General features: G+C 39.9%; 1 protein-coding gene across 1 annotated transcript; it reads right to left on the reverse strand.

Moving 5' to 3' along the window:
* Positions 1 to 1,156: 1,156 nt before the first annotated feature.
* LOC106610285 (probable E3 ubiquitin-protein ligase HERC3) lies at positions 1,157 to 14,140 on the reverse strand. The gene is made up of 24 exons (XM_014209557.2): positions 13,715 to 14,140; positions 13,194 to 13,308; positions 12,990 to 13,060; positions 12,398 to 12,619; positions 12,125 to 12,216; positions 11,803 to 11,933; positions 11,470 to 11,597; positions 11,256 to 11,332; positions 11,052 to 11,170; positions 9,679 to 9,738; positions 9,476 to 9,581; positions 9,135 to 9,324; positions 8,812 to 8,969; positions 8,636 to 8,716; positions 8,392 to 8,502; positions 8,170 to 8,262; positions 7,479 to 7,604; positions 7,240 to 7,380; positions 6,882 to 7,048; positions 4,304 to 4,367; positions 4,155 to 4,213; positions 3,854 to 4,037; positions 3,541 to 3,640; positions 1,157 to 3,443 (listed from the first exon to the last, which is right to left on the reverse strand). Exons 1-24 carry the CDS (start codon positions 13,941 to 13,943, stop codon positions 3,226 to 3,228), a joined length of 3,042 nt encoding a protein of 1,013 aa, XP_014065032.2. The 5' UTR covers positions 13,944 to 14,140; the 3' UTR covers positions 1,157 to 3,225.
* Between the last annotated feature and the right edge of the window lie 1,300 nt (positions 14,141 to 15,440).

Consider the following 15,440-nt stretch of genomic DNA (forward strand, 5'->3'; position numbering starts at 1 on the left):
AGGGATGGACAGGTGAGGATAGGATAGGATAGACTTTAAAGGGCAATTCCACCACTTTTCAACCTTAATTTCATTATCTGCAGCACAATACCAGTGTGTACATATGTGGAAACGGTGCATTTCTATGTTTTGTAAAAAAAATATATATAACACATTAAAAAGTCCTACCCGATAACATCAAAAGTTTTTAAAATAGTGGTTTTCCAACACTGAGATTCGCAGTGATGTGGGGAGCAAGATAATACCTTCCCTCTGGGTAGAACCACATTGCAGGTTTTAAAAAAAAATCACTGTTTTTTACACTTTGAATCCTACCCTGTGATGTCACAGAGAAGCATTTTTTTAGGACCTTCTTATCTTTTTAACTACGGATCATAGAAGAGCACTGTTTCACATATGTAGACACTGGATTGGTGCTGGAGATAATGAATATGAAGTTGAAAATGGGTGTAATTGCCCTTTAATGTCCCTGAGGGGAAAATTGTCTAGGACACATGCACATCCTACTGAAAATTTCACACATCCTTTTGCAATTCTAACACGTTCCATGTTATGTAAAATGACTTGATAACCTGTTTCTAATGCAAATGTATTAACCACAGGTTATATGCGCCGAAACGGGGAGGGACTAATCAGAATTTGTCCCCCACCAAAAAAAAGTGTATTCTTTGCAAAACGGTGTGCACTAATGAATACACCTTTGAACAAATTACACATTTTTGTTGCAAATTGTTTTCCGTTGCAAAACGTTTTGGTACGGTGTTCACTAATGAATACACCAACAGTTGGAGGCTGTGTTCCTGAGTGTGGACCCCTACATCAGACCCTACAGCCAGGCGATGATGAAGGTGGGAGATTGGAAACAAGTTGCCAAGTAAGGGAACATTATGGGGGACGGAGGTCGGCATGTGGATGCAAACACACCATAGACTTTCTATACAATTTAAAAACTCAAAAATGCTATTTGGAAAAAAAACAAAAACAAGCAAAAATTACCCCCAGCCGTTATCACGTTTGTTGCTGTAGCGTCATTCACCTCAGTCAATCCAGAAACACAGAGCCTATTAGCTATACAATTAGCCACTACACATTAACTCACATCAACTCAGCACTGGGAGGATTAAAAACTATAATTGAATATATACAGAGGAATCTGTAAGCAGAAAAATTATTTTATTAACAAAAGGTAAACAAATACATTTGCTTTACAGAACTTGTTCGCAGGTCCACTGCTAATTTCCTGCAATTCTACACATTTTACCATGACTTATGTCACGTTAACATGATATCTGAGTGAGCGCAACTAAACAAATCAATGGGGGCCCCCTGGGCACGTGCCCTCTGTGCCTGGTCAGTAATTTGGCGATGATTACTACATGGTAGCAGGTAGCCTAGCTGCTAAGAGCATTGAGCCGGTAACCGAAAAGATGGTGGTGTGAATCCCCGAGCCGACTAGGTTATAAAATCTGCTGATCTGCCCTTAAGCAAGTTACTTAAGTCTAATTGCTCTGGATAAGAGTGTCTTCTAAAATGTACAAGTTTAGATAGCTAATGTACCAATCTGTAAAATATGAATTAACATGGGCTAATTGAGTGACATATAACAAGAGGAAAACTGCCAATTGAACAATATGTATTCTACTATTCTAACTCTCAACAATAAGTTCAGGCCCTACACAGCACAGTTGAAAAATATATGGCAAATAGAACTCAAACTGGGTGGTCTTCAGAGATAGATAGGATGGCTTGAGGGTAGCTGAAGGATGGGACTAAAAACAAACAAAAGATAACTAATGTAAAATATACTGTTTCCATAAAATATATATTGTATGTCACGGCACCTACGGAAGGTGGCGCACCTCCTCGCCCGGGCGGCGCTCGGCGGTCGTCGTCGCCGGCCTACTAGCTGCCATCGATTTATGTTTCACGTTCTGTTAGTTAGGCCTAGGTTAGTTGCGCACCTGTTTTGTGTTAGTTGTTAGTGGGGAAGGGTATTTAGGCTAGCTAGTTAGGTTTGTTGTTTGTGCGGGATTGTTCGTTGTCAGGGTGTGTTTTGTTATGAGGTTCTGTGTTTTCCCTTTTGGAGTTACGTTGTTCGTTTTGGGGTTGCGTCCCTGGTTACGTTCTTTTAAGGGTGGTGCGTTTCTTTCTGCACACCTTGCACTCCATACTTTTGCATATTTTCCGTGTGGATATTTTATTAAAATGTATTCACGGAATCATTCTGTCTCCTGCGCCTGACTCCACCTCTCCTGAATCCACAAGCCACCTGGTGTGACAGTATGTATAAACTGGAAATAGAAGCCAAAGTGTTGTCCATTAGTTTACTCCAATTCGGGGAGGGGTGGTACGGTTAGGGATAAAAAAAATATATATACATACATATACACACACTGTATTTACCCCCAAAATATATGGGGGATTGGAAATGATGCAGACAACTACATTGATAGAAGCCACAATCTGCAATATTAAAGCAGATCTTATTTTATTTTCATTTGTCCTCTTATGTAGCTACAGCCCTGATGCTAATATATTTGATTCAGCTTTGATCTAACTTTATTAAACAAGCACCATTCACCTGTGTATCCTGTTCTCTGGGCAGCCAAACTGTAGCAGAGACTGTGCTGAAAGTAGAGAATTACGCACATGCTCAGAATCTTCCGACCTTTAGCTACCAGGAGAAGTTTTTTTTGTCAAGATGGAATAGGCTAGTTTATGTCAGAATTGACTAGAACTTACACAGCAAATTAGGATAATTAATGTAGCAGATTAGGAGAATTAGGTTAAGGTTAGAAAAAGGGTTAAGGTTAGCTAAAATCCTAAAATTTCCGAAAGAGGGTCCCTAAGAATTCATACCCACAGCCACTCTAAAGAGATAAAGAGCTCTGAATTTCACTCAAATTTCCTCCACTGTTTGATCATCAAAGTATGATTGGCTTTCATTCATCTAGATCATCATTATTTGGCCAGTCAACAGCACATTAGGCTACGAGGGGTCCGGAGGAGGCGTAGATGCTTCTATTAACTGGAAAAAAACATTAAGCATTTATGAAAGATTACATTTACAAATACTGCTTGTATTATATTTATAAAGACTGCTCTTAATGTCTGAATACTTTCAGTTGTTAGCTCTGAATGGGTTTCCTTGACTAAATAAAATCATAATATTAAGAGATGTAGATAAAAACAAACTGCTAGGCGACTAGTAACATGCTTCCCATTTCAAACATCTCCAAACGCATCACAGTGGGTGATCGCATGGAGAAGTTTCTCCCGCAGAATGTCGATACTGCTGTAGTTAGGGAGGCATAACGTCACAGAGCAGGTTTGTGCTTTCGGATAATATTCATCAGCCTCAGTACTGCCCAAAGACGTGATTTGCATCTGCAGTTTGGAGAGACTTCGACCTCTGGGCAGTCTGTCCGTTCCAGTCAGAAAAGCTAGAAGTTAGAAATTAGAGGATAATAATTATCCACTGACGAAGCATTTCTGGAGCTATACAATTATTTCAGTTTAATTAACTGTCTGTTAACTCACTTAAGAACGTCTTCTTTTGCTCCTCAGAGAACTCCATGAAAACTATCCAGAAGTTCTGGATGATGTCATCTGTGGGCCTATATCCTTGATACTGGGCATTCTGTTATTGCAGAGAAAAACATAATGAAACAACCGCATGTACAGTAGACCATGCCACTGTATTATAGCCATAGACTGTATAGTCCAAACAGAATGGGGCCAGATTTAACCACTGGGAGCATAGCGCTGCTATATAGGCTACCAAACATGTATGAACTTCCATATTATATTGCTTATGTACTTTTATGACATATCTAAGCAGGTAGAACTTTACCTCTCTCAACTTGTCCCACTCGTAGTTGTCATCTCCTTGTAGAAGTGTCATCAGCTCCTCAGGTAGAAACATCCTCCATGCCTGTGTAGGGCAACCTTTGTGGAAGCCTTTCTCAAAGTCTGCAAACTGGCTCTGCACCGACTTGTTGAGCTTCATGTCAACGTACAAGTCAACATATTTCTTCCTGTGAATGATATATGACAGACCAATGTTTATTTATGAGTACAGAACACTTCCTGTGGAATAATTTTGTTAATTCAAGAAATTCATAAATTGATAAGATTACTGTCATCAAATATACCTGTTGAACATGGTAACTGGGAGCTCCTCTCCATTTGGTATCAGTTCTTGCCCTTTGTCCTTCAAAAGACAATAAAGATTAGTACTGCATCAGCTGGGGTTACCTGTGTAGGCTACCAAAAACGGCTAAAGGTATCAATTCTCTCTTACCATGAAAACCAAATCCAGCGCTTCAACAACCTCCTCATCTTCATCCAACACATCCTGCAAGCAGCTAATTTTAAACAAACAAACAGTATAAATGTGATATGAGGAGATAATAGTATATCTGTAAAACAACAACTACACTGTTAAAATGTGCTTTGTTACACCCAAACTAGTGGCAACTGAGCTGCCACCAACTTGAAGGAGACGAAACCTTAATTTTGCAGGAGTATTGAAACACATCATCGTGAAATGTTTTGGTTATCCTAATGAAAGATACCTACATTTTAAGAAACATATTAAGTTGGATTTATTCATACATTATTTTGGTAAAATGACATTAACAAATCATTGCAACGACTTGCATACATTTAAAAATAAATGTTTTTGGGGGGGTATTTTTACACTTTATTGAGACGGTTATGAAATGACAGAGAAGATACAGATAGGTGGGAGAAACAGACTGAAGGGTTGGAGCGGGGAATTTAACCCCGGTCTTCGATGGGGAGAGGGGTGACATGTCTAGGCCAGGTACGTTATCGCTAGACATGGGCTCTGCACGACTTGCATACATTTTTATAAAGTATATGTTGGTCTTTTTTTGTTGTCAATTTCAATTCACCCCAGAATAATTTCTTAGTGTGGCTGCGTAGTTGAGTGGGTAAAATTCCAACGAAATGTACCATCTTACTGCCCCTCCTGTTTCTAACCTGTCTAAATAAAGCATTGAAAAAAGAATTCCACCAAAAAATATTCTCCATAGGCCCTTATCAATCAATATTTAGGATATAAACCGTTTGCATTACTGAACCAGTGATTGTATGAGAAACATAGTTGTGTTTTGATGCTTCCTTTTACATGCATTGAAATCCTAAAAAGTGTTTTCACAACACTTTTAAAAACACAAATATTCAGGTTGAAGAACCACTTTGGGTGTTTCAGAGTACTTCATTTCTGTTTTAAAACACATTCTGTGCATCAAAACACTTCCATTGGATAAACGGATATCAAGGTTTATCTGGAACAGTAAGAGACCAAGAATTAGATATACAACATTACAATTACCAAAAAACGGTGGGGGTATGGCCTTACCAAACCTAAACGATTATTATGCATCAGCCCAATTGAGACCTCTGGTGTGTTGGTGCAATTCAGAATACGAACCCAAATGGAAAGACATTGAGACTACTTTGACAGAGACACCCATACAGTCAGTTTTGGGAAATAAGGACATGGTAATAGAAATATACAGTAGACAAAATCAGTGGATTAATTCCTCTCTGAAGACATGGTTTAGGGTAGTTAAGCAAAATAAATTAGACAGAGTGATCAAACTGCTGAGTTGGCCTGCATACGACCCCAGCTTCATCCCTGCAACTCAGGACAGCAGATTTAAACAATGGACGCAGAAAGGCATCACATCTTTCAGTACAATCATAAGGAATGGGGACCTAGATAACTTCCAGGACCTAAGTAAAAAAACATGGCTTGGATAAACCAGATTTTTACAGATACCTACAAGTTCGACACTATTTCTTAAGGGAGATAAAAGTGACTGACCCTCGAGCACCTCCAAAATTAATCCAAGTATTCACTAACACATACAACTTGGGGAGTAAAAAAAAAAAAAACTCAAAACTCTATTTGGGTATTCCACCCTTAAAGAAACATTCTACAAACTATATTAAAAAGAAATGGAAGGAGGAACTTAACATGTAAATAACTGATGAAACATGGTTGAACATATTAGAGACTCAACAAAGCTCCACCAACTCAAGGTCACGGAGAGAATTCTGTTGGAAGAATGTTGTACGTTTCTTCATAACACCTAAACTGAAATCAAAACAGACTGGCTCCCTACATCCTTGTTGGAGAGAATGCGGCCTATCGAGGGTGGATCACTCATCTCTTTTGGACTTGCCCCGCAATCGAAACCTACTGGGGAGAAATAACATCTAACATTGGAAAAATAATGGGATTTGACATAGAACAAACATTCATTTCTTTGTACTTGGGTGAAATACCTGATAACTTACACAATAGAGAAAAGTACCTCTTGAAGGTCCTACTGGCAGCCAGTAAAAAGGCTATCACTAGGAAATGCCTACAAAAAGACCCTCCCACAGTGACACAATGGATAGACATTGTAAAAGAAATACACCACATGGAGCGTATGACCTTTGCTTTAAGAACACAAGAGGAGAGGTCAGGAACACTGGGAAAATAGGTTTCGTACTTGGAAAAGGTCTAATTCAAAGATGTCAATGTAACTAATATGATGAAGGTATGACGTGCACTATAACTGCCAGATCTTTTTTGTTGTTCTTTTATTTTACTGTATTTGTACTTTCTTTGTGTTCCTACACTAAAAACAAAGTATAAAACAAATAAAAACACTTCCATTGGGTTTACATTCAAACCCCCTCCAAACACCAGATCTCATCTTAGGTGCACTACTTTTCCTGGTTTCATTACACAATCATGGTGTTTTGAGACTTTCTACTTTTACACTGTACTGTAGCAGCAGTTGAAGAGATGAACATATATTATGGACCCCTCTTCTTTTTCAGCAGAATAATTGTACCTTGCTTCAGTTGGAGACAGCTCTTTAAGGTCATCCAATGTTGCAGTCAGACCCAGAAGCTTCTTGAAGAGAGCCAGAGGGAAGCAGAGGTTCAGAACACACTGACTAAACAGGGCCTTCCCACAGAGTAGCCCAAGTAAGTAGAATTCATCAGTGATACCGCCGTCCTATGGATAAAAAAAAATAAAAAAATAAATACAATGCCACAAGCCGTTAAATATTACAAATATTTAATAGTATAATATCAGTACCATAATTGGCATTTCTAAGAATGGATATTTCTAATTTAGTAAATAAAATTGTGGGGGAAAGATGGAGTTAAATCTGGGAACAATTTGTAATTGAATATGGAACATACATCTGTTGTGAACCATGCTAGTCCAGACTCGTAAACCTCCAGTGTCTTTGGTTCCATTTTGAGAAGTTCCCTCCCCAGGAGCCTGAAGAATTCCAGTGAAACGCCACCGTCATCCACACCATTCTCTGCTTGAAACTTCACCTGGAGACAAAAACAGTTTAGAGCCCTTGAGATGACTAATCTAAATAGTCCCACAGAAAGCTACCCATTCTCCAAAATACAGAAAACACAACACTTACCTTTAAAGCCACCATGTTGCAAGTCCTTTTTCGCAGTTGCTGAAAGGTATCATCCAGAAGTGTTTCCCGGTCCACCTTTAGGGTTTCGTCACAAAGCCCACCGTATTCGAAGTCCTCATGACAATCCTTGGATAAGATTATTAAAAGGTATGTGAATATTAGAGAAAACATTTTGGCAGAACAGCAAAAATAACATTTTTGGTGAATTCAATTTGCCTTGTGCCCGGCAACTTCAAGCAGGATAATGTCTAACATACACTGTAATAAAGTGGCATGGCACTGTTGTTCATCTTAAGTGTTCTATTCAATTTGTCTAAAATCACATACCGAATTTGACAGATCAATGTGATTTTTGAATTGAATGAAAGCGTCTAAATTGCTTTCAATACCTCATAGCAGTGGGCGCAATGTAGCGGTGGCAGCCTATCAGATGTGAGTATTTGTGATTTATTAGGTTTAACCAAAGAGGAAAAGTAAGTTGAGTGTTGAAATAGGCTGCAACTTGAAACATAGGTTTCTTAATAATCAAATATAACAGTTGGCATTAAATCATGTATTTGGTTTCAATAAATGTTAGGTTTTCTCAATTGAGAAATCCTAACTCAATTACTTCTAACCAGTTGATGCGATTTTTTTAGGTTGATCAAGAGTCATTTTTTGCAGTGTACTTAAAAAAAATGCAGGTACTTACTTTGACCTGATCAAAGGCATACATCCACACTATACATTTGGTTTCAGTGTCCAGGATACAGGGGTTGTTCTTCAGGAGGCAAAATATGTTATCCTAAAGTGCAAAATGTAAAGGGATTTTCCACTCAAAATACAACCTAGTGTCATTTCCCAACTACCTTGGCTGTAGTCGATTCCCCAAAATACTAATATGTTTCTAGTGATTGGAAAATAACATAAATACCTTATAACGTTTTATTTTGCTCAATATCATCTCGCTTTCAATCCAATATGTGTCATCCTCCCCAAAGAAGTCCCAGACCAGCTCTGTCAGTTCTGAATGTAAGTCTAGTACCTGAGTTCGGAGAGGTGAAAGCGCTAAGTAGACATTATGCAGTGTATTGCAGGACCTGAAATAAAACATTGCATGGTTTTTCATTAAATGATTGTTGCAGAAATATGTATGAAATGCACTGTATTGTACAAACCAGCTTAGACTGAAAGAGAGAACTGATTTTGTTGATATGGAAAGTGTCAACTGTGATTCTTCTGCATCTCTTGCTGTTCGCCTACATGCAAGAGAGGATATTGATATGCAGTGCAGTGAACATTTAAAATGATTTGGGGCCATGACCAATATTTGAAAATATCAAATAATACCCACATCAAAAAGCCTTTGCAGAACCCCAAAAGTCTTCTTTAATGATTTTCCATGATCACATCGTTTGACCGCCATCTGCTGAAGATACTCTGCTGACACTGAGTGGAATGCTTTCACCACTGTTCGGAAGAAGGAATCTGACAGTGTCGACCATAGGCCCTCTGTTGGAATTAGCCTGGAGTTTAGTTGATACAAGAGCACACAGATGACCTCATGTATCTAAAAAAAAAGAGTATAGAATAGAAGAAAATAGAAGAGAATAGAAGAAGAAAATAGAAGAGAAGAAAATAAAAGACAAGACGTGTATTGATGGATGGTGACTTTACCAAGGACCTGGAGCTTGTCTGGGTTCAGTCTGAGGATGGCAGCAGCGAAGGCCTCAGTAATGTCTATGCGATGTTGTTTTAGGAGAACTCTCAGGAGCTCGGGGATGATGAGGTACACCCTCAGACCCTCCACACCAATGGGATCCTTACTCAGAGAGGGAAGGAGTATGCGCTGGACGACATTTTTAACCTAGAACCATGACAGGAGTGCTTGTGGGTCACAACTAAATGACTTATCGTGGCTTACAGTATCAACGACTGGTCAAATTGAATATGAAGGACAACAAACAGAAGTATTGAAAATAAGTATCTGATCATAAAGATAATAAATGAAATGATACCTCAGCCAGAACTTTGTCCTTTTCTGCAAGCTTTTGAAAAGCCATTTGGGCGAGTGACAAGTCCAGGCCAGAGTGCATCGGTGAGGTTTGGTAATGTTTGTCACAACTAGAGTAATAAGACCAAAAAATACTATTAAATATGCAACAATAAAAAGTATTCAATAATGTGATAAAACATTGATGGATAGGCAGTGAGTTCTTACCTTTTGTCCAGGAAGCTCCCATTTAAACATGATGCAGAAGAGAACGTTTTTGTGATTTCCCTGAAAATAAAAGTGAAGTATCTTATAGTTCAGTGTATGTAAGTTCCTGAGACCTTCATCTTTTCAGTAGTTGTTGTGTCACTGACTCATGCATGTTTGTGTTGCCTTGTCCACCATCATGAGTTGTTTATTTGTATCGAGCCTGGGGATCAGGTTTATTTGTATCATATACTATATATACAAAAGTATGTGGACACCCCTTCAAATTAGTGGATTTGGCTATTTCAGCCACACTGGTTGCTGACAGGTGTATAAAATCGAGCACACAGCCATGTAATCTCCATAGTCAAAACACTGGCAGTAGAATGGCCTTACTGAAGAGCTCAGTGACTTCCAACGTTTCACTGTCAGAGGATGCCACCTTTCCAACAAGTCAGTTCGTCAAATTTCTGCCCTGCTAGAGCTTCCACGGTCAACTGTAAACACTGTTATTGTGAAGTGGAAACGTCTAGAAGCAACAATGGCTCAGCCACGAAGTGGTAGACCAAACAAGCTCACAGAATGGGACCGCTGAGTGCTGAAGCGCGTAAAAATAAAATGTTCTCGGTTGCAACACTCACTACCGAGTTCCAAACTGCCTCTGGAAGTAACCTCAGCACAAGAACTGTTCGTCGGGAGCTTCATGAAATGGGTTTCCATGGCCGAGCAGCCGCACACCATGTGCAATGTCAAGCATCGGCTGGAGTGGTCTAAAGCTCGCCGCCAATGGACTCTGGAGCAGTGGAAACACGTTTTCTGGAGTGATGAATCACACTTCACCATCTGGCAGTCCGACGGACTAGTCTGGTTTTGGCGGATGCCAGGAGAACACTACCTGCCCGAATGCATAGTGCCAACTGTGGTTCGGGCTAGGCCCCTTAGTTCCAGTAAAGTGAAATCTTAATGCTACAGCATACAATTCTAGACGACTCTGTGCTTCCAACTTTGTGGAAGGCCCTTTCCTGTTTCAGCATGACAATGACCCCATGCACAAAGCGAGGTCCATACAGAAATGGTTTGTCGAGATCAGTGTGTAAGAACTTGTCTGGCCTGCACAGAGCCCTGACTTCAACAACTTTGGGATGAATTGGAACGCCGACTGCGAGCCAGGCCTATTTGCCCAACATCAGTAACCGAACTCACTAATGCTCTTGTGGCTGAAGGAAGCAAGTCCCCGAAGCAATGTTCCAACATCTAGTGGAAAGCCTTCCTAGAAGAATGGAGGCTGTTATAGCAGTAAAGGGGGTACAAACTCCATATTAATGCCCATGATTTTGAAATGAGATGTTCGATGAGCAGGTGTTCACATACGTTTGGTCATATGGGGTACTTACTTCTGTATTTTCTCCCATGATTTTGAGTCGCATTGCAAGATCCATCTGTCAATGACATCATTGTCTAATGTTCGAGTCATTTTTTCAACACTGGAGTCATTCAACCCTTTTGCTGATTCCTGTAATAACAATTTGACGCAGTGTATAAAAACAATCTTAAATACTAAGGACTAACACAGAACAAACTAACTGTAAATGCAATACCTTAGCGGAACTGCACAAGGCAAAAGAATGGTTTCCTCCAGCAAAGGTTTGTTCAATTTGCTGGTCATCAATGTGGCCTGAAAATGACCCAAAACAGTCACGATGTTATAAACCTGTTATTTTATCATTTCATAGAGACCAACATTTCTGCCTAAGTACTGTATTGCATTTTAATTAGGTTACGTTATGCAGAGGAAAGGAATGTTTTAATTACCCTGTGGTAGCTGTACTGGCAGAGGCACAGACTGATCCATCTTGACTCCATTTCCCAGCTGCCCTTGCTCTCCACGCCCAAATGAGTAGATCTTTTTGAAGGAGCCCACGAACGCCAACGTGTGGTTTCTAATTTGACAAACAGGATTGTAGGTAAAGGAAAAAAATCACAAATCAACTGTGATCCCTAAGAATGGATATATCCAAGAATACACCCAGTGTCACTCCAAGATTGATCTTACCATCCAAGCTACATCCATTGATCTTTGTCTGAATATGTATGATTGTACAGAGATTCACATGACTTCTATCAATCAATCTAGTAACTACATACCTTCCACAGGCTATCTGGGTCACCTTTGCCCCCCAGAGTTCGGCCACCAGTCGAGGTCGTAGTTCATTTCTGAGAGAGTTGTGTCCAAGCTGTCCATGTCGACCCGAGCCAAATGTGAACACTAAACCTCCCTAGAACAAAACCCATTCACACAGTTATCATGATGATGTGTTCGGCACCTGTTGTTGATATGAATGTTTCTACTGTGTGTGATGGCAACCAGCAAGACATCATTGGTCCAAACATTCTTTAGATCTTAATGGTACTGGGAGTAAAAACATAGTATCAGTTGGAAATATTGTTGTGTAAAAAACGTCAGAACCTTTGTCAGAACGGCAGTATGCTCCACTCCACAGGAAACAGTAATGGTCTTCTTTAGATTCAGGCAATCAACAGGAGCTGGAGCAGGTCTGTCTGTAGAAAATAGAATTCACTGATTTATTTTCCTTGCTCGTCTTTTTCTTTTTTTGACTAAATAATGATCAGATCTACTCATACTGTCTGCTTCAAACATATCAAATGTACTACTTTTCTTTAAAAGATACCAACTATTAATGAAAATACATTAGCATAGTAATATTTGTGTATACAGTACCTATTGTGTCCCCCAGTCCCAACTGCCCGGTGCTGTTCTTGCCCCAGCTGAACACGGCTCCAGAGAGGGTCAGGGCGAAGCTGTGGTCTCCCCCAGCGGTGATCTGAGCCAGGGGGATACCTGACAGAGACTTGAGGGGCTGGGGAGACAAGGTGCTGGGCTCTCCCTTCCCCAAACCCAGCTGTCCGCTGGAGTTCTGGCCCCACGTGAACACATTACCATCTAATGGAAGGTAAAATAACATTTGTACATAGGAAATCTCACAGGACACATGCTGCATTGTCAGAGTTTCTCTTGGTATGCGATAAATGTAGTTTTATTTTAAATGTCTATTGTGAACCTTCTCAAACTGATTTAGTTTTTTTTCACCCTTTATTTCTGCACTATGAACTTTCAGACATGTCCCAATAAAACAGCTCTATTTTAGCATTAAAGCCTCAGTATATTTTTTTATTGTTTTGACAGTGTGTGGGGTTCCAGTATCTATGTACCTGGAACAGAGACTATTTGGTATAACGGACATTCAAAGAGCACAGACAGCCTCCTATCATATCCCGTCTCAAACTGAGTGATTTAGAATGTAATTGTTTACCTTGGGTTAGTGCAATGGAATGCTGGTCTCCACATGCAACCTGAATTACCTGATTCAAGTTACCCACTGGTCTGAGAAAACACAAGAGAAACATACAGACCAAAAGTGACTATTTCAATATGTTCAGTTGCTAAAATTGACAGATGCATCAAAACATTGTGTGAGTAGGCCTGAATAGAGATGTGTCATTCTGTCAAGGCCTACCTGGGATCATTGGAGGCAGAGGTAAGACAAAAAACTCTGCCCTCTTCAGACAGTAAAACAACATGGGCATCTCCACAACTCAGAGCCAGAATCTTCTCCCTGCACTCCACACTCTCTACACAAATAAAATATAAATAAAATATTTAAAAAAGGTCCAATGCAGCCATTTTTATCTCAATATCAAATCATTTCTCGGTAACAATTAAGTACCTTACTCAATGTTTTCAATTAGAAATAAAAAAAACCTTCCTAGCAAAGAGCAATTTCTTAAACAAGAATTTGGCTAGGACTGTTTGGGAATGGTCTGAGTGGGGATGGGAAAACTGAAAACTCATTTGTTTCCAGGTAGAACGCCTTTGGGTTCTATGTAAAACCCTTTCCACAGAGAGTTCTACATTGAACCCCAAAAGATTCTACCTGGAACCCAAAAGGGTTATCCTACGGGGCCAACTGATGAACCCCTTTGGAATTATTTTTTTCTATGTGTGGTGTTGCGGGAAACATATAGGAAAGGTACTTACTCAGTTTCCATGTGACCCTTCTCCCATCTTTATACTCGTGCATCCTGCAAGCGAAGGACACTTTCCCATTATTTCTGATAAACGCGACCACTTTATTACCTGCGGACAGATGTGCAATTGGAGATTTCGTGAGTATGACATTTAGGCAACAATCCGTCTTCGCCTTTACCAAACCATTCGACTTTACTAAACCGAAGCCATCACCGATGTTCTCTCCCCACGAAAACATTGTCAATGTGTTATTGTCGCCTCCTAAACGTATCAATAATCAGCTACTCTTGATGGTCAATGCGGTCTTTCTGCGCCCTGTGAGTCAGTGCGTTTTGAAAGGGAAAAGGGATGAACGCGACCATATGAAATAACAGCAAGGAACGAAAACGAAACTTGAGATGACATTTTTCTACAAACAGAAACTTATGCCACAATGGGAATGGCCTGAGCAAACGGAACAGGCGCCAAGTAAAGTATTTTAATCAAACAAACACCCCAGCTAGCACATTTGGATCCTTGGAAGTTGTGGGGACGTACGTTTTGTTTCCCATTGGTTCTGGAGACGAAGCCATACGTTTCCTGACGGTTGAAACTGAACATATTTTAAACGTTCTGAGAATGGATGTAAAAATGTTGCCTGTTCTGGGGACTTACATTTTTAGGTTGTAGGGAGGTTATTCTATGGTTCCCTGAAAGTTTTCCTGGGGGGTTTTATTACCATTCTGAGAACAGAAGGTTATTTGAGGGTAATTAAATAATGTCCTGAGACTGTTTCAATAACACTGCTAGTTTAGGTGAACTGTTCTGAACTCAAAGCACAGTTCATTTGCTTAAGCATTAATCATGCAAACCCATTTCTTTGCTAATGTGGCATGGTGTCAGTGAGATTCAAACCTATGATCTTCTGCTCTCTAGCCATGGAATTAGGACAGAGCAAGCATGCCATGTTTTTTTAACTCATAGAAGCTGTTCATTTTAGTCTTTAAACAGACCCCATTTCAAAGGAAACAAGCACTCATTAAGATCAGGTGTGGCCAATTAGTGGGTGCAGCCAACACACCAGAACACACTTAAGAGAGAATTTTGTTGATGCTCGGAAAGGAATGTTTTAAAATAATTCTTCCAACATCCTTTGAATGTTATCTTTTCATGGCAGTTTTCTTAATGTTCTGAGAACATGACTTTAAATTAGAACATGAGGAAACATGCAGAAAACGTTATGCTGAAGTACTGGATTTCCCACAGAATACCATTGTTTCTTAACCTGTTATGGCTAGGGGGCAGTATTTTCACGGCCGGATAAAAAACGTACCCGATGTTAGGGTTGAACTGGCTATTTGTATGCATAACCTTTATAATATACTGGGGAAGCTATGCTAAGTACATAAACTACGAGGAAATCAACTGTTGAAGACAAGAAGAACTACAATCGGCAACAGGGAGTGCGTCACGACGCTGGGATCAGCCTACACGCCGACGACAGGAGGAGCAAGTTTAAACCACGCTCCTCCTCCCTCGGACAGGCCAGCATTGAGCGGGAAATATCTCTTAGTATTAAAGAGAGAACAATAGGATGTGTCGCTCTCTTCTCTGTTTTGCCCTGCGAGGTAAAACAGCGAGACCGTATATACGAACAACCCATTTACCACACACGTGTTTGCATTAATTAAAGTACAGCTAGCCTGTGATGGCGAGCTATCTACTCAGAATATTGCAAAATGTGCTTTCACCGAAA

The sequence above is a fragment of the Salmo salar genome, chromosome ssa08 (assembly GCF_905237065.1).
Source record: "Salmo salar chromosome ssa08, Ssal_v3.1, whole genome shotgun sequence".
NCBI lineage: Eukaryota > Metazoa > Chordata > Actinopteri > Salmoniformes > Salmonidae > Salmo > Salmo salar.